At 50.4% G+C, this 17,350-nt stretch overlaps 1 protein-coding gene across 10 annotated transcripts in view; it reads left to right on the top strand.

Annotated features, from left to right (window-relative positions):
• MPRIP (myosin phosphatase Rho interacting protein) overlaps positions 1 to 17,350 on the top strand; it is a 150,764-nt gene that overhangs the window by 100,943 nt on the left and 32,471 nt on the right. For 9 of the 10 annotated variants that reach the window (XR_010408343.1, XM_045889691.3, XM_054511009.2 and 6 more), the window contains 6 exons: positions 5,721 to 5,862; positions 6,717 to 6,830; positions 8,613 to 8,669; positions 9,893 to 9,961; positions 12,506 to 12,595; positions 16,385 to 16,494. Coding sequence is in view for 9 of the 10 variants with exons in the window: in XM_045889691.3 (XP_045745647.1) it covers positions 5,721 to 5,862; positions 6,717 to 6,830; positions 8,613 to 8,669; positions 9,893 to 9,961; positions 12,506 to 12,595; positions 16,385 to 16,494 (582 nt within the window). In the remaining variant the exon portion in view is untranslated. The remainder of the gene's footprint in view (positions 1 to 5,720; positions 5,863 to 6,716; positions 6,831 to 8,612; positions 8,670 to 9,892; positions 9,962 to 12,505; positions 12,596 to 16,384; positions 16,495 to 17,350) is intronic. The other variant, XM_064582082.1, reaches the window with a different exon arrangement.

The following is a 17,350-nucleotide window of genomic DNA, read 5'->3' as shown; positions in this document are numbered from 1 at the left end:
TAATAAAGGAGACTCGGTTTTCTTCAGTAATCAAAGACCTGATAAAGACAATGTGAAACACAGGAAATTATTTTGATAAGACACAACATCTTTTTTTCTCAGCAGATTACTTAAAAAGTAAAGAAAAAATGTTCAGTCTCTTATCAATAGCAGACCAAGAAAATTTTGTCCTTTAAACAGAGAAAACCAAATAATAATACTGTACCACCTTACTTTTGATATTAAAATTCATTTTTTTTTTTTTTTTTTTACACTCAAGTTCATTTTAGTATTAGTCAGCCCAAGGGGCGCCTGGGTGGCTCAGTTGTTAAGTGTCTGCCTTTGGCTCAGGTCATGATCGCAGGGTCCTGGGATCGAGCCCCACATTGGGCTCCCTGCTCAGCGGGAAGCCTGCTTCTCCCTCTCCCTCTGCTTGCTGCTCCCCCTGCTTGTGCTCTCTCACTGTCTGTGTCAAATAAATAAAATCTTTAAAAAAAAAAAAACATTAGTCAGCCCAAGATTTCTTTTTCACAAACCTTCTCCAATTTTCTTTTTTACATTCTGATTTTGTCCTGATTTTTTTCTCTTCTCCATTCTGCAATAACCAGTCTCATGTTAGGACAAAATTACTTTCTTTTCCCTCAACAAAAATGGATCTCCATTCTTTGTATCTTCTCTTACCAAAAACATACATCCTACATATGTTAGAATTTCTAACCCTTAAAAACCTTAATTTCTCATGAAAATAAAGTAGTAAACACTTAGCATTCTGCAGCTTAGCAAATTTATGAATACATCTTGTATCTTTTGGAAACATGCTTTCTCATAATAGATTTTTCAGTGTAGCACAAAACATATTTACTAATAGACCGAAGTATCTTTAGTTTCTGTATATAATGGAAAGCAAAAAAGTAAGTGAGCCTATATTCAGTAATTAATGTTTCAGTATTTTATTTGGAAATGATCTAGTCAGTCAGTGACTTCATCGTTTAATTTAGTAAAACTCTTAAGATATTTTTACCAAAAAGATTTGGGGAAACCATTTAAGTAGACATGCCAAAAATATAAGTATTGCTGAAAAGTTCACCTAAAAATGCATATCTCACTTATATATATCTAGTTCATAGATCAGCTGTTTCAACTACCCATGAAAGCTTTGTGAAACATTTGGACAATGTCAGCCATCATCCTATGTTATTATTCTTGTTGAAAAAGTTTGTAACACAGACAGCATGAGCTGATTTGACTAGTAAACCCAGATAGAATAAAAGTTGTAGGTACATACTATAGTTAATGTTGATAACTCTGAAGACATGTCTATTTTAACTAACAAATCAGCATTAAAACTGAATATTTGTAGATCACATGAACCTGAAAGCATTGGGTTACTTTCTATTATAAGTTGTAGAATGTTATTGTATATATTCAAATGTATGTATATATGAGTATACATGTAATTCATATAAGCACTTAATTTTCTTGAAGCTAATTAAGTAGAGCTCTTTTACAAATTAATTTTGGCAATACTATCCATAGGTAGAAAATACACACACATGCACACACACCTTAAGGCTTCCATTCTACAGTGTTGGCCATCGACAGATACAGTAACACAAAATGCACTAGTTCTAAGTTGGATTCATATTGTGTTTCTGGCAGATGAATAAGTTTACCTGGTCAAATGGCTAAAGCTTTTTAATGATATTTGTGGAGAAGACATTTAAGATTTTTCATTTACCTTTGTTCCAAATAACCTTTCCCTCTTTAGTTTTTCTGATAAAATTCCCTCCCTGAAGTTTGTATTTCAAAGAGATGGCCTATATAAGAGGTCCCAGAGAAGACCAGGTAGACCATTTACATCACAGAGGCACAGGGAAAGAATGTAAATGCTTCCAAGAAGGACTTTTGTTTTCTAAGGCCCAAATTCTCACAATAATGAGAAGCCTTTAGAGATCTATTGGGGTGGTTTTGGTATTGGTAAAAAAAAAAAAAAAAGAGTTGGACTTCAGGTTGTTTCTGGAGCTGAATCTCTTGTGAAGATTTATAAGATGTGGACAGTTGCTTTAATTCCTCAAAGAATTATGTTGCAACTTAAATGATACCATAATTTGATCCACCTATCCAACTACATCATCCTCAGTTTGCTTCTTTATATCAGGGAGGAGCTTTCCAGCTAAGATGGAAATCAAAAGATTTCTGTGTTCTGGATTTGGAACTGTTTGTGGAATGTTTTAATAAATCCTTTCACAGAGGCTTCAGATGCTTTTTCGTCTGGGTACATCATTTCATTTTAGCTTAGGGAAGAAGGCCTAAGAAAACTTCCTATCAAGCTCTGATTATCAGCTTCCAGTTTGGCCAACTTCTGACCACAGAGCTATTTAAAAACTCCTTTTAAAATATCTTGTCACTTTTCAGCCAGGACAAAGAGTAAATGTTTCTGACAGTATTGAACAGCCCCCCTTCCATGTAAGAGGGGACCCCACGAGGATATAAAAGGATACTTACTATCTTCCCAAGATCCAGAGTTACTCTCAAAGATAGCCAAAAGAAAGAACCAGCAACCTGCATGTCCCATTCAGGCGGAAAACCAAGCCAGGTTCTTAGGACACAAAACAAGACAAGCAAGAAGGCAGTAGCTGTCCTTGAGGAAGAAAGGATCAAGAACCAGTTATGTTTCGACTGGGCATTACAGATGGCGATTCAGGAGAGCTGGCTCTGGTATGAATTCCCACTTTTCTCTGGCTTCTACCAGTTTTCCCAGGATCCCCTCTGTAGCCTCTGGTACCTACCAGAATTTGGCAAGATTTTTCGTTAATTTTAATTTTAGTTTCCCTTGGCTGTTTAAGAGAATAACATAGCAGTTTACCAGAAAATCCCTCAAGAGTCCCACCAACTCTGGGAGGAGTCCATACGGGGGCCTCCTTCAAAGACAGATATGGGGGCATTCAAGTTGGTGTTGAAGGATTTATCCAAAATGTTTGAGGACAAAATTTTTTCTAATGGCCCAGTTGGTTACAAATGATATGCTGATGTCTGGGCCAGTGTTTTGATGTTATACTCCTGGGAGGGTGTAAGGGGGAGGCCTTAGGTGGTGTTTTAGATATCTTTTGTGTCTTTAATTTTTCATTACCCTTTGCAACAAAACTTTCAGTGAAACTGTTTGGGAATCTTGAAGGCTTTGGAAGCTTCTGCATACCAATTAAAATAGGTACCCATTCTGTTTGTTTGATTTAGGAACCCTTGCTTTTAAGTATACTTCTTAAATAAATGATCTTGTCTAATTGGAATATTCCCATATTGGCCATTGTAATTCTAGGTTATCTTTAGCAAGATTTTGCATTTTTGTAGATATCTATAGCTTCTGGGACTATAGTTCTTAGCCATAAAATAAGTAGGTGTGCTGGAAGTCAGTATGCTGAACTCTGGAATTTATTTTTTTTAAAGATTTTATTTATTTGAGAGAGTGCATGCACGCCATCACGAGCTGGGCGGGGAGGGGCAGAGGGAGAAGCAGACTCCGCACTGAGCAGGGAGCCCGACATGGGGCTCCATTCCAGAACCCTGAGATCATGACCTGAGCCGAAGGCAGATGTTTAACCAACTGAGCCACCCAGGTGCCCCTCAACTCTGGAATTTAAAGATCCCATTTCTTCTAACTAAGCTTTTGAGTCTCCCAGAGCCAAATTAATACCTAAAGGGATATGCTGCTGGGTTAGGAATTGTGTGATGTTTTACAGCGTACTTGTTGCACGGAAGTTTTTTTGAGGTTGGCAGGTAACCCAGTATCGCTGTAGTGTCCGTTGCATGATCAGCTTACCCTAACACAGGAGTCTTAGAGTTAGCTGGCAAACGCTCTAATAGGTTTTTAAGTGCTCGGCCTGTGCCCATCAATTTTGTAGCTTTTGGCTTTTGAGATTCTCATCCGCAATAGCCTTTACCTTGTGTACACCTTAACATACCAGCAGTAACTGCGATGGTACTAACCAGTAAAAGGCTTTGTGTGCACCACCAGCACTTCTCAATGTGGAGCTGCGGACTTGGGAAGGTACTGAACCAGCAGACCCCAACGAATGGGCATCAGGGACCGGGATTCCCATGAAATGGGGAACTGCAGACTGAACTATTAGAAGTCCCCAACAGGGAATCTGAGCACTGGGGGTTCCAGTCAAATGGAGAATTGCAGACTGAACTAGCCACACCATGGTCTTGTCAAGTGGGGGACCGTAGAAAGCCAATTAGATCAGGAGCTCAATGCCAAGAGAGCAGAGCTCAGAACCAAGAGGAACTTCCTGTGGCCCTGAGAAATGGCAAGAAAGACCAAGAACTCAGAGGGTTCATGGGTACCACAGCTAGCTGTTTCTCATTGTCCTCAGGCTGTCTGAAGTTTCCTTCAGGTCCCACCACTGCCATCAAATCTGTAAAAAGAAAATTCAGCTGAGGAAATTTTAAAGATCTTATTGGCTTTATTCACTGATTCAGCATCCCATTGAGCAGGCAGAAAGGAGCTCTGAGAAGCTGTACAAAGTGAAGTTTTTATAGGCAGAATGGGGTGGGGCAAGGAAGTTCCTGGCAAAGAGAGCATTGTTTCAGGCAAGGTCACCTTCCTTTGGGGAACAGCTGGGGTCTGTCGGGCAGATTACCTCACCAGTGCTGACCAGGTAACTCCAGATGGACTGGTTTAAGATTCCACTCTTGGGAGAGGTTGAAACTGTAATTTAGATACCAAGTCTCAGTTTGGTGAGTGGGCTTAGTACAAGTGACTCCCACTTGGGCCCTCTCCCTTTTTTAAACAACACCCAAGGCTCAGCCCCCCCCCCCCCCGCCCGCTCCCCCGGCCTCCCTTCCTTTAGCCACCATTGCGACTCCTTGTGACTCAGGGACAAGGATGGTGTCCCCCTCTCGGCAGTCACCTCGGGTTTTTGCTTCTTTAATTCTTTGAATAATTTTGATTTACCATTATTTGATTTAAGAAGCCGTCCCTTTCTGTGTATTCATTCTCCAGCCTTCTTTTCTTTCAGGTCTTGCCCCTCTCCACCTCCTCCTGCTGTGTGGCTGTATGACGTTACTCGCCCTTCCTTCGCCTGCTTCGCTCCCATCTCAGCTCCGTCTCCAGCCGTAGATGGCCTGATGATGCGCCGGCCTTTTCACACGAAATCAACTTGCTTTGTTTTTTGTTTTAATTTGGTTTTTGATTCTTGTTACTGTTGGCAGAAACAATGTTAATTCATGGGCCTTTTTCTTGCTAAGTTTTGGGTGCCCTGGGGTGGGGGCTGCATCATGATCTGCTGAGGAATGAATGTAAGGATGGAGACTGTCACCCTCTGAGGTGGTGGTTGCCTCTGGTCATGTCTGTGGCTCAGGAGAGGGGGCCAGGCAGGGAGCTGTGTGATTGCCAAGCGTGTCAACAGACTGTGCAGGGGCCTCCCGTGTCGGGGTCAGAGGTCAAGGACCGGCCTTGGGAAGGGGAAGGCCCCGGCCCTGAGCTGCTGCCAACCCCTGCACGGCTTCCCCTCCACGGTGGTGGGACAGGGAGCTGGGGGGGGTGGGTGTCAGGTGAACCGGCCAAGTGTGCTGTGCACAGCCTCCACACCCTGCAAAAGGGGAGGCCCAGGGAAGGCTGGGATGCGTCCGGCACGGCAGTGTCGGCTGAAGGAGCTCCTCTGCAACTCAAGACCAAGCCCGCCTCAGGCTGTTGGGGGGACCCTGTCTCCCCCTCAGCAGCCTCGTGTCCTCTCTTGCAGGAGGTCCCAGGTCATTGAGAAATTTGAGGCCTTGGACATTGAGAAGGCAGAGCACATGGAGACTAACTCGTCAGCCGGGCCCTCACCATCAGGTGACACTCGCCAGGGCCGTAGCGAGAAGAGGGCATTTCCCAGGAAACGGGTGAGCGCCTGGGGCCCGGGCAGGGCCACGTGCGGCCACGGGGGCACAGTTGGCATGTGGCCCCACACCTTCTCACGGGGCCCCCAAACACACACGTGCACGCACGGCTGCTGGGCTTCTCGCTCTCGTTTCCCAGTTGTTTGCTCGTGTCTCTCCTCTCCTCCAGCGAGTGACTTTCTTGAGGGCAAGGCCTGTCTTCTGCATCTTCCTGTCAGAACTTCATCCATTTCTGCTAAAGGCTAGTCTGGCGATCTTCAGATCCCCAGGTCATAGCTAGAGCTGCTCTCTTCTTCTCTGAGGCAGCCCAGCCGTGAGGCTGAGCACCTTCCTTCCTCTTTCTTCCGAGTGGCGGCCACAGCCCTCGCTTCTCTACTCAGCCCACGGGCAGATCCCTCTTCTGAACCCTCCTCCTCCTCCCGCGCAGCCCACCCGCGTCTCGTGGCCCTGCTGTGTCCGATCTTCATCTTCCTCCCCAGCTTCTCTCTGGGCGTATGAGGTGCTCTGCTGCGGGCTGCCACAGAGTCCGGGGCTCTTCCTTCTGTGACCCCGAGAAGCCAGGGGACGGGGGTGGGTCCAGGAGAGTGATGGTGACGAGTGCATCTGAAAGAAAAGGCCGCTCCAGCAACTGGCGCGTCTTTGAACCCGCTGCGTGAAGCAGGTGGAGCTGGACGAGGAGTCCCGGCACTCTGGCTCCGGTCCCCACGCTGGCCCAGACCTGCCATGGGAGCCCAGACAGAGTGCTCTCGTCCTCGCCTGGGAACAGTCTTGACCCTCCCGCAGCTCTGGCTGCTGGTCTCCCTGCTCCCCGCCTCAGTGTACTGGCTTGTACTGACTGGCGGCGCTCTCTGCCACAGGACCTCCCCAACGAAGCCCCCACAGCTCCTCTCACGGACACCTCGGCCTCCCCCCTGTCTCCACACCGAAGAGCCAAGTCACTGGACAGGAGGTCCACGGAGTCCTCCCTGACGGTGAGCCCAGGCGCCTGCGTACCGAGGCCTGGAGACGCTGCTCCTGCCGCTTCTGTCACTTGGGGTCACTGTCTGCTTATGTCCGTGCGTCTGTGCTGCCTGTCCCCTCTGCACCGGCCTTCGTGTCTGTGCGTGGGAAGCAGATGCTGGGTTTCGTTCCCCTTTTTGGACTCCATGGGCATCCTGAGCTCTGAAGTGCCCGGTACAGGCCACTTGGCCAAGACAGCAAAATCCTGACTTCGGGGCACCGGGGCCACAGCAAGGAACCTCTGTTCTTGTTTTGGGTGTGTTTCAGTGACATTTTGGAGACAGGAGCCTCCTCTAGCTGGGAGCCCTGGCCTTGTTTGTGGTGTTTCACCGCAGAAGGAGAAGGGCCTTTGCCCTAGGTCCTTTGAGCTGCAGCTGTGGGGGTGCGGGTGCGGCATGGTCAGATGGGACCATCGCTCCCTCAGGGAGCTGAGAGCGGCCCACCAGAGGCCCTGGGAGTGAAGGACAGCTGCTCACAGGGGGACCTGGGGCTCCGCAGCCTTCTGAGAAGCCTACGGTGGCTGCCACTTTTCCCCTAGGGTGTGGAGCCACCACCCACACACTGGCATGAGCCGGAACGAGGCTAGGAGGCCGTCTTACCTGCAGGAAGTGGGTTTTCCCCTGAGTCTAGGCGTGGCTCAGAGGTTTGGAACAGAGACTCCCAGAACACGTGTTGCTGGTGGTGGTCCTGCCACCGTACACCTGTTCTCATAATTCCCCCCACCCCAGTCCTTCAAATACAGAAAGACATCACAGCCTATTTCTGGTCAAGACAGCTGTAGGGACGTCGAGAGCAAGCACGTGGGGCGAGGGGAAGGAGGATCCCCATCTCTTTTTTTTTTTTTTAAGATTTTATTTATTTATTTGATAGAGACACAGCGAGAGAGGGAACACAAGCAGGGGGAGTGGGAGAGGGAGAAGCAGGCTTCCCGCCGAGCAGAGAGCCTGATGTGGGGCTCGATCCCAGGACCCCGGGATCATGACCTGAGCCGAAGGCAGACGCTTAACGACTGAGCCACCCAGGCGCCCCTGGATCCCCCTCTCTTTAGGCGCCAGCTTTACAGGTGTCCAGGCGTGAAACACAAGCAAGGCCCAGCTGGGCTGCAGATGGTCCTCAGGTGCTTCCTCCCGCGGCTCCGCAGGCCCAGGGACACTGGTGCAGGAGAGCCCGGCAGGGACAGCGCCCCCTGCCTTCCTGTCAGCTGTCCGGGGTTTGCATCTTGCAGGGAACTGGAGCCTAAAGCCAGTCCTGTTCGATACGCGGCCTCAAGGCCTCAGCAGGCTTGCTGCTGCATCTTTGCTCAACACTGTGCGTGGGCTCTGCTCTTCAGGCTTCCTCTCTCAGTCTTCCTGTGGCTTCTGTGAGAACTTCTGATTTCTTCTTTTAGTGCTCACTGCAGATTTTCCCCTTCATGGGAAACACGAAACAGCTCTCCCTCAGGTCATTCTGTGCTGCCAGGCAGCTGCTGCCTACGGAGCCAGGGGCTTCCCTCAGAGCGTCCGGGCCGCCCAGCTTCTGCTGCTCACGGGGCGCTGGGGCCGTGCCCTTTCCTCCTCATCAGCCCGCCGAGCCCGGCATCTCCTCCCTCGAAGACATGCGAGTCTGCAGAGTGTTTGCGGGCAGGGGAGAAACCCCTTTTCCTGCCGCCCACCTCATCTGGACAGAAATGCCTGCCCCTCAGTCACCCTTTCCCCACAACTGGGATATCAGTGTCCTTTCTTCTGAACTGTTCTTTTTTTTCCTCCCTCTCTTAGCCCGACCTGCTGAATTTCAAGAAAGGCTGGCTGACCAAGCAGTATGAGGACGGCCAGGTAAGAATGGAGGGCTGCTGGGGCCCCTGAGGCAGTGGGGAGCAGGTGCTAGGTCAACTCGTCCCCGGCAGGTGTGGGAACCCTGGCTCGATCCCCCACCCTGGCGTGACGTCTTGGCCAGGGCTGTGGTGTGGCCGAGACCCCCATCTCCTCAGGGACGTGGAGGTGCACAGCCTCCCCCACCCTCCGTTCTGCAGTGGGGGGTGGGGGCCTCTGGAGGAGATCGCCCTCCTGCACCCCACAGGGATCTCGGCCTCAGGCCAGGGGAGTGTCCTACAACACTATCTCCCTACCTGGTGATCTTTCCTAAAAGTTCCCCAGGAGCCTCTGGTTGTGTGGTTGGCTTGTGGTTGCTTACAAGGCCGGCCAAGTGGACAGCAGCCCAGGGCTTCTAGACTCTACCAGAGATTCCAGCTCAGCTGCAGTCCTGGGAGGAGCCAGTGGGGTGCATTCTTGTCATCAGACTCAAGCAGGAAGAGCCACTTGCAGCTGGACCTGCCAGCCCCACCTCGACCCTTGTTGGGGCTGGAAGGCCAGGCCTCCAAGAAGGCATGAAGAGGAGCCTGCTAGTTCATACTGAGAGAAGCCCCGAAATCCTGCCCTCCTGAGCTCCCCCTCGTGCCTCCTGAGCGACTGCCGAAACATCCTCTTTTTCTCTCTCCTCCATATCAATCCCCTTGGCCTTGCCTGAAGACTCAAGTCTCCCTCCTTGCTCCTCACAGTGAAGACTTGGGAAGCTAGCTGGCTGGTTTGCTCCTGCTGGCTGCAGGTGGGCGCGCCCCTCTGGTTAGCCCCCAGTGGCCGTGGCTCACAGGCAGCCCCTGAAGGATGGAGATGCTGTTTCCACAGCCACCTTTCAGCTCTGAGGGCCCAGCCCCCTGTCTGCAGCCTCTGGAGTTGAGACTGAGGACTGCGAAGCACTTTTCACCAGGCACAGCACTGTGGGTTCCAGAGAGCCCATAGCCTGCGGCCCACCCCAGCTCTCCATGCTGCCTGGCCACGGGGGAGCCGCAGCTTAGCAAGTGCCCTGAGGTCATGTGCGCATGGCTGCCTGCGGCCTGAGCGGAGTCCTGTGTGTGTCTGCCACTCGTGGGAGGGGCCGCCTGCCCTCTGCTTTTCCTGTGCTCTGCGAGGTTCCCCCAGGACTCTGGCTGTGGATCACCTGGGAGCAGGAAATGTGGGGCTCTACTCTAGTTGAGTCTGCTTTTTCCCTTCCCTTTTAGTGGAAGAAACACTGGTTTGTCCTTGCTGATCAAAGTCTGAGATACTACAGGGATTCGGCAGCTGAGGAGGTGAGTGTCTTGGTTTCCTTCGTGGTTGTGGAGACAGCTAAAGGGGTCCAGCGGCTGCTGCTTCGGGCTCAAGTCCCCTCCTGTCTGTCGACAGGTGTCCAAGTTGCCGTCTTGGGCTTCCCGGTCTAGATTTGGTGGGAAGGCTGAGCATAGTGTGACCGCCTTTTGATGTTCTCGTGACTGATTCTTCCTGAAACGTTGAGCTGTCTTGAGGCCCTGCTTTAGGCGCCTGGGTGGTGTGTTTCAGTGGCTTCTCTTTTCTCTGTTCTTTGAAAAACATTGAAAGATGTCTTAGTTTAAAACTCAGGATGAGCAGTTTTGTTTTTTTCTACAAAGATTTCATGGAGAATGGAGTCTCTTGAGGGAACGGCAGGCACTAAATCTTGTCCCTTGTCTTTTGGACAAAGATGGGATGTGACAAATGTACTTGGTTGGCCCGGTTGACTGTCTTGATCCCATGGCTGAAGACCAACCAGAAGAGGCTCTGTTTTCTTCGCCAAAAAAAAATACCATCTCTTGAGCAATTTGACAAGTCTGTGTTCCTACCTTTTGCCTTGCATTCCACTCCAGGAATTCTTCAGATATATTTCCACTTATAGGAAAAGATCTGTGCCCAAGGTTGGTCATTCCTGCACTTTTGTAATAGCAGAAGATTGGCAAGAATATAAATATCTGTCATTAGGAGGCTGGTTATACATATTTACATATCGTGAACCTCAGAAAAAGGAAGTTGTTCATGGACTTCAGTGGAAAGATGTGATACAAGGTAGATGAGAGTGGTGTGGGCAGCAGGCCCTTGCTGCAGCCTGACATCAGGGAACACGGGAGCACGTGTGGTTAGTAGTCTGTGCCTAGACCAGCAGTTCTCAGAGTGTCGTCTGTGGACCCCTGGAGCCCTTTCGGGGGCCTGGTCTACTCAGAACCATTGTCATAAAATTAGGATGCCATTTAAAGTCTCCGTTCGTGAATACTCTTCTGTATTCTATGATTCAAAATCAACAGTGAGCCTGAGTCACTTCTGCTGCATACTGGAGTGTGAGGGGTGCCTCGTGGGAAAGCACTTGCGCCTTCTGGTGGCTTCTCCTCGTGCAGTACTGTCTGTACTGGAGAGAGCAACTGAGACACAAACTGCTCACTCACTGTGGGTGTTTGGCACCTTCTTAAAAATGAACCAAGTGAGTCTGTTCCTTCAAGGAAAACAACTGACAGTTTGTTGCCAGCAATACAATTTGAGCTTTCAAGTGCATTTGGAACTTTGGAAAATGTGTTTTCCCCGTCACAGACTTGACAGCTTCCCTTTCCTTACAGACTGTCCTGACAGCATAGGTGCTGATCCTATCATGCTTTGAGCTTGTGTCATGAAATGTGTCAACCTGGGGAAGATCCGCCTAACTTGACGTCTTCCAAATGACCAGTACATAAATTACAAAATCACACACGGGTAAAGGTCCATTCAGAGGACAGCAAAAAACCATGCATTTTAATATAATAGTATGGAAAGTCCTTTCACAGGATTTCAGATTCCACTTTGCAGTTAACCTTTAAGAAAGTACAACTTTTCACAGTATGTCAAACTGTCATGCCGTACACCTTCAACTTACACAGTGATGTATGTCAACTATTCCTCAACAAAACTGGAATAAAAGAAAGAAATGACTATTAAAATACGTCTCTCTTTTCCAGGCTGTATCTATATAAGGTTGGACAGTCTTCACATACGGTTGACCCTTGAACAGACATAGGGATTAGGGGTGCATCCCCTTCTGCAGTTGAAAACCTGCGTATAACTTTTTTTTTTTTTCCTGCGTATAACTTTTGACTCGCCCAAAACTGAACTAAGAGCCTACTGTTGATCACAAGCCTTACCAACAGCACAAACAGTTGATTAACACATTTTGCATGTTATGTATATCATATACTGTATTCTTAGAATAAAGTAAGCTAGAGAAAAGGCCATTAAGAAAATCATAAAGAAGAGGAAATACATTTACAGTACTGTACTACATCAGAAAAAATCCATGTATAACTGGACCCACAGAATTCAAACCCGTATTGTTCAAGGGTCAACCATACTTCATTCAAAACGATATATCAAACAGGATGAATGTAGCAACAGATGTGAGAATCCAGCTCTCCTTGGAAACCAAGCATTTAAAGAAAGATTTGCAAAAATCCATTGCTGACTTTTTAAACTATTTTTTATGAAAAAATAAAATGGTTTATTTGTGTTCTTAAAGGAGCAAATATCTTTACTTTTTTCTAGTTTATTTCTAATATGCTAAATATCATCATCAATAGATAAAAGCCACATAAGTGAAAACTCTTCGGGGTCTTCAATTTTTAATAATATAAGAGTCCCAACATCAGGTTTGAGAACCACTGGCATGGGATATCTTTGGCAGGGTGCACAGGGACATGGCATGGATGCTTCCAGGTAGTATAGGATAGTCAGTATCCTTACTCATCAGTGTATGTGCCCATTAAAAATAAGGCTAACATGGAAATTCGCTTGTCTAGGTGTTGACTTTTACTTTCTCTCTGTAGGCGGCTGACTTGGACGGGGAAATTGACTTGTCTACGTGTTACGATGTCACAGAGTATCCAGTCCAGAGAAACTATGGCTTTCAGATACATGTGAGCCTGGGGTGGAGTTTGGAGACAGGCTTGGGGGTGGGGGACACGGGCTTGACCTGCTGAAACATTTCTCCAAGAACCTGATGTCTTGGTCCAGGGACACTTGTGGGCAAGTCTGACCTCCCACAGGCTTGGTCGGCCCACGTTCTTTGCCGTCAACACTGGTGCCTTGACCTGTGCTTCCTCTGTCCCTAGCACCTCCTCCCAACCCCAGTTTGTGATCTGAACAAAAAATTAGGCATTAGCATCTTTCTTCTCAATACCATTTAGAAGCTTTCTGTTACCGAAGGTTCTTTCCATTTTCTTCTTTTTTAAATGCTGGCATTTGAGAAGAACATGGGATATGGGAAATAAAAATAGAAGTGTTAAGCCTTTTAAACCTAAATACTAGGTTTTTACTCATTTATTCTTCATTTGGACATTTATTCATCCACTGAGAAGTCTTTTTTCCCCACGGTCTTATGAGGGACTCAGGAGAGCAAGGCATTGCCCCCCACCCCAAAAAAAAGAATCTGATTAAAGAAATGAAATGGTTCTCCTGGGTCATTTCATTAAAGCTGGTGGCTCAAGGGCTACCTGGAGGCAGTCAGGCTCAAGGTTAGGGCACAGTCCTCAACTGCAAGATCAAGGGGTACCCAAAACCGCCCTCAGGCTCCAGAATTAGCCAGAGTGACTCACAGAACACAGGAAAGCACTATACTTAACAATTGTAGTTTCCTTGTAGCAGAGGATACAAATCAGAACAAAGTAGAGTAAGAGACATGGAGAATTGTACTGGGATGGCCCTAAGCGCAAACCTTCTATGTCCTCGGGGATGCCTTCCCTCTTGGGTGATGTGTGGCGGTACCCAGAGCTTCCAGCCCAGGAAGCTCACCCGAGTCGGTGGCCAGAGCTTTACCGAAGATTGAGTTACTGTCCATGTAGTCGAATGCAGTTTCTAGCCCTTTCCGCAGAACTCGGCTGATTTCACGTGTCACAAAGTCCCAACTCTCTCACTTCATGGCTGGTCTTTCTGGAACGGCCAGGCCCCCCCCCCCCCCCGCCGAATAACAAGGATTCACAGGTTACTTCCCAGGAGCTGGGACAAAGGCCAGACCTCTCTTTGGGCAAAGCTAATTCCTCCCTCACAAGAGCCCTGGGAGCGTGTGCTAATGAGCAGCCGGACAGAGCTGCCACCTGGGACTCAGTTTCTCACGGGGAGCCAGAACTCCACTTGGGTTGCCTTTAACGGGGTCTTTTCTTTAGGTCTTTGGGTCCAGAAACTCAGTTGTATTTCTGGACTCAAGAGTAGATCAGGCACCTTGGGACTAACTTGTATTAACCAAACCCAGAGGAGACCAAGGTTCAGACCCACAGGCCGGTGAGTTTATTACAAGGAGAAATCCAGGTGGCAGCCCACCAGGCTACTGGTCATGGCATTGCCTGCATGCAGGGCAACTGCATGGACACCAAGGCCTGGTTGGAGGTTGCACTGATGGCCTGGCCTCAGGGCCAGGGCGTGAGTTGGTGGATCTTGGTGGCCCAGGCTGCCCTGCTGTGATGCTCTTCTGCCCTTGTCCCTGCGGGAGGAATAGACGTGCTCGGTAAGCCAGCATGTCAGACAGCATTGGAGTTCTCTCTGAGAACTCACCTGCTCTCCCCGTCACAGACGAGGTCATTTCTGAGTCACCTGTGTTCCCCAGTGGATCTCAGCTGTCAGTCAGACCCCTCTTCACTTTACCCTGGGCAGGGCAATGTGAGCTTAGCTCCAGTTCTGATGCTTTTCCATGAGCCCCATGGACTCAGAGTTCTACGCCAGGGGAGATCTTCCAGTGCGGGAGAGTGGGTCTCAGGAGGGGCCCAGCCTGGACCACGAAGGAGCTTTAGGATCTCGCGAGGCAAGGCTGGAGGGCTGAGTTTGCCGTGTTCTTGCCTGGCCACCAGATTTAGTGGCACCCACAAGGTAGCTGAGTGCAGAAGCCAGGTGAGGGTAGCACCGTGGGAGCCCTGCGTGCTGGGTCAGGAATCAGTCTTGTCCTGAGGTTGGGGGAAGCCCTGGAATGTGTTGGAAGACACTGAGGCAGTTGTGCCTTAGTAAGACCCATCCAGCAGGATACTCAGCGCACTTAGAAAGGAGAGGAAGGTGGAGGCAGAAGGCCAGGCGGTGAGAGGCACAGAAAGTGGTGGGAAGGGCCATGGTGAAAGAGCAGCTGGGCTGTGGCTCTGGCCAGGGGAAGGCGGAGGCAGGTGTGAGGGGCTGCACCCCACAGCGCGGTGAGCCTTGTGCGGGCGGCAGAGGCGGCCTCGCAGGAGGGGAGCCTCTGGAGCTCTGGCCGTGCCGCGTTTGAGGCCTCCCTAAGAACATGAGACAGGCAGCCATGAGCGTGCACCTGGTTGGGAAAGAGCTGTCTGCAGGTGAGAGAGGAGCTCGTGGGAGGGAATGTCCAGATTGCTGAGGTCAGACTGCAGAAACCCCACACTGGAGTGGGAGGAAGCCGAGGAGCCAAGGATGCGGGGGAGCTGGTCCTGGGGCACGAGGGGCCGGTGCTCCAGAGAGCCCTGAGGCAGCAGCCCTGCGCTTGGCTTGCACGGAGGGGAAAGTGGTGAAGGAGAGATGAGCTGGGCCATGGGCTGTTGGCCGTCTCGACTGGGGGTGCCGGCGGGGGCCTGAGGTGGATGATGAGGTCAGGTCCAAGCTGCGCTTTGCAGCATGCTAAGCCAGCCTGTGGTCTCAGATATTGGCCCCTGGCTGTGCCAGTGTCCATCCCAAAACCATCTTGGTGACTTCATCTTCCTATCAGCTGACTAGCTGACGTGTCTCACAGGCCTGTTGGTCAGTAGCCTGAGCAGCCTAGGGAACGGTACTGACACCCTCACTTCTGTGACATGGGAGCCCGTGGTGCAGGAGCAGGGAGGTGGCCTCCAGGAGACCACCACCTGCATTTCATGCCCCTCTTGTCTTGGGTGCTGCCTGTCCGCGTGGCTCAGTGACACAAGGGTTGCAGCCCAGAGACCTCTCCGCTCGCTGGCCCTGCTGCCCACTCTCAGCCCCTGTCTGGCTCCCCTTCCCTCCTATCCGCCTTCTGTCCCCACATAGTGCAACTCCTCTCCCTCAGCCACCACCAGCGTATTCCTCCGTCTTGACTCCTGTCCCCAGGTCTGCACCCAGGTCAGGGGCGTGCAGTCCACGGATTGTGTAAAAGCAGCCTCCTCCACTCCCATATCCTATGAGTGAGGACTGCATACCACCTCCTTTACCGCCCCAGAACCTCCCTCTTCTCTGTCACCATGCTAAATCTAACTATGACTGCCCTGGCGGCAGCCCAGCAGGTCTCCCTGCCTCTTCTCAGCCCGACACATGCGGCCCCCATAGGGCCAAGCCTGCCTGCCAAGTCCCGTGCCTGCCACTCTCCTTCTCATCACCCTGTGCACCTGATGTGCCTGCCTGCATGCTGCTGGGCCTGGGATGGTGCTGTCCCCGGCCTGGGGGCCCCTTCCCACTGCTCCCCACACACGGGCTTTGTTCTCGGGTCGTGCTCTCTCCTTCCCCCTAGTCTGTGAGCCCCTGAGGGAGCAGGGCGAGCCATCCGGGGACCAGGGACGTTGTAGGCACACAGGAAACAGAGAGGAGGATGGCTGAGTCAGCCACAAAAGCAGATTTGCTATTTCCTTTGCTCTCCAACTTTTCTTCGAGGAGGGCATACACAATGCTCCTGGGACAGCCCCCTACTTGGCTGCTATTCTCCCTACAGGATGTCCTTTGGGGGCAGGGAGGGGACAGTTCCTGATGACAGCTTGTCTTTTGTGTAGACGAAGGAGGGCGAATTCACTCTTTCTGCTATGACCTCTGGAATCCGGCGGAATTGGATCCAGACCATCATGAAACACGTCCACCCAAGCTCTGCTCCAGACGTGACGAGGTAAGACAGCCGGTGTGCCTGTGGGAGCCACCTTCCCTGCCAGCCACCACCTCGCTCCTTCATGGTCTGTGGTTCTTCTCTTCCAGCACAGCCCCCTTCCTTCCCTCCTTTGTCCCATTGCCGGCTGGCCGCGCTCAGTCTCCCTCTGGCGTCCTGGTTTTTCTGCCTCAGGTGACCTTTTCCTCCTTTAAGCCTGGCCAGTGGAGCCGTGTGTGCAAGGAGCGTTTGTGCCCCTGTCGGGACTGAACTTAGTGGGAGAAGCCCCTCCAGCCCAGGCGCTGGGCCTTGCTGGTGGCGGGGTAAGGGCAGCCCTGGATGCCGCCTTCACAGGCCGTCAGGACATGTCTTTTTCTTGGTCGTTTTGCCCCACGCCTCCATCTGTTGGATTTCTGTGCAACCAGGAAAAACTTCTTTGAGACTCGGTGCTAGAATTGGGTTGGAAATCTTGTTCTCCCCTCACGTTGGGTCTCTGTGGTTTGTACACCTCATGATGTGCCACATGCCTTCCTCCTCCTGCCCTGAAGGTTAGAAACCCGCTATTTTCAGTTCAAGAGAAAGAGAAGATTCTGGTGCAGGGGGCTGGTTCCACAATGCCCAGAACTCTGACGTCCTTAACTGAAGGCTTCAGAGCCTTCACCTGTTCTGAGAACTTCCCGTTTACACTCTTCAGGTCATGTACTTTGCATGATTCTTCAAGTGTCTTTCTTGTGTTGTTGGTCACACCTGGGGTGGCGTCCCAGGGCCCACTGTATGCCCCTCAGTGGCCTGGGGCGGCTGCGGCCACGCCAGAACTTTGTCAAGGGCTTGCCTGCTTCCTAGTGACACTGCACCTGTTTGAGCAAGAAGATAGGAACAG

Source organism: Mirounga angustirostris, unplaced genomic scaffold (genome assembly GCF_029215605.1).
Source record: "Mirounga angustirostris isolate CCGP_5_RB_7025 unplaced genomic scaffold, mMirAng1.0.hap1 SCAF_17, whole genome shotgun sequence".
In the NCBI taxonomy this organism is placed as follows: Eukaryota; Metazoa; Chordata; class Mammalia; order Carnivora; family Phocidae; genus Mirounga; species Mirounga angustirostris.
This window is presented reverse-complemented; position numbering and strand designations above follow the sequence as displayed.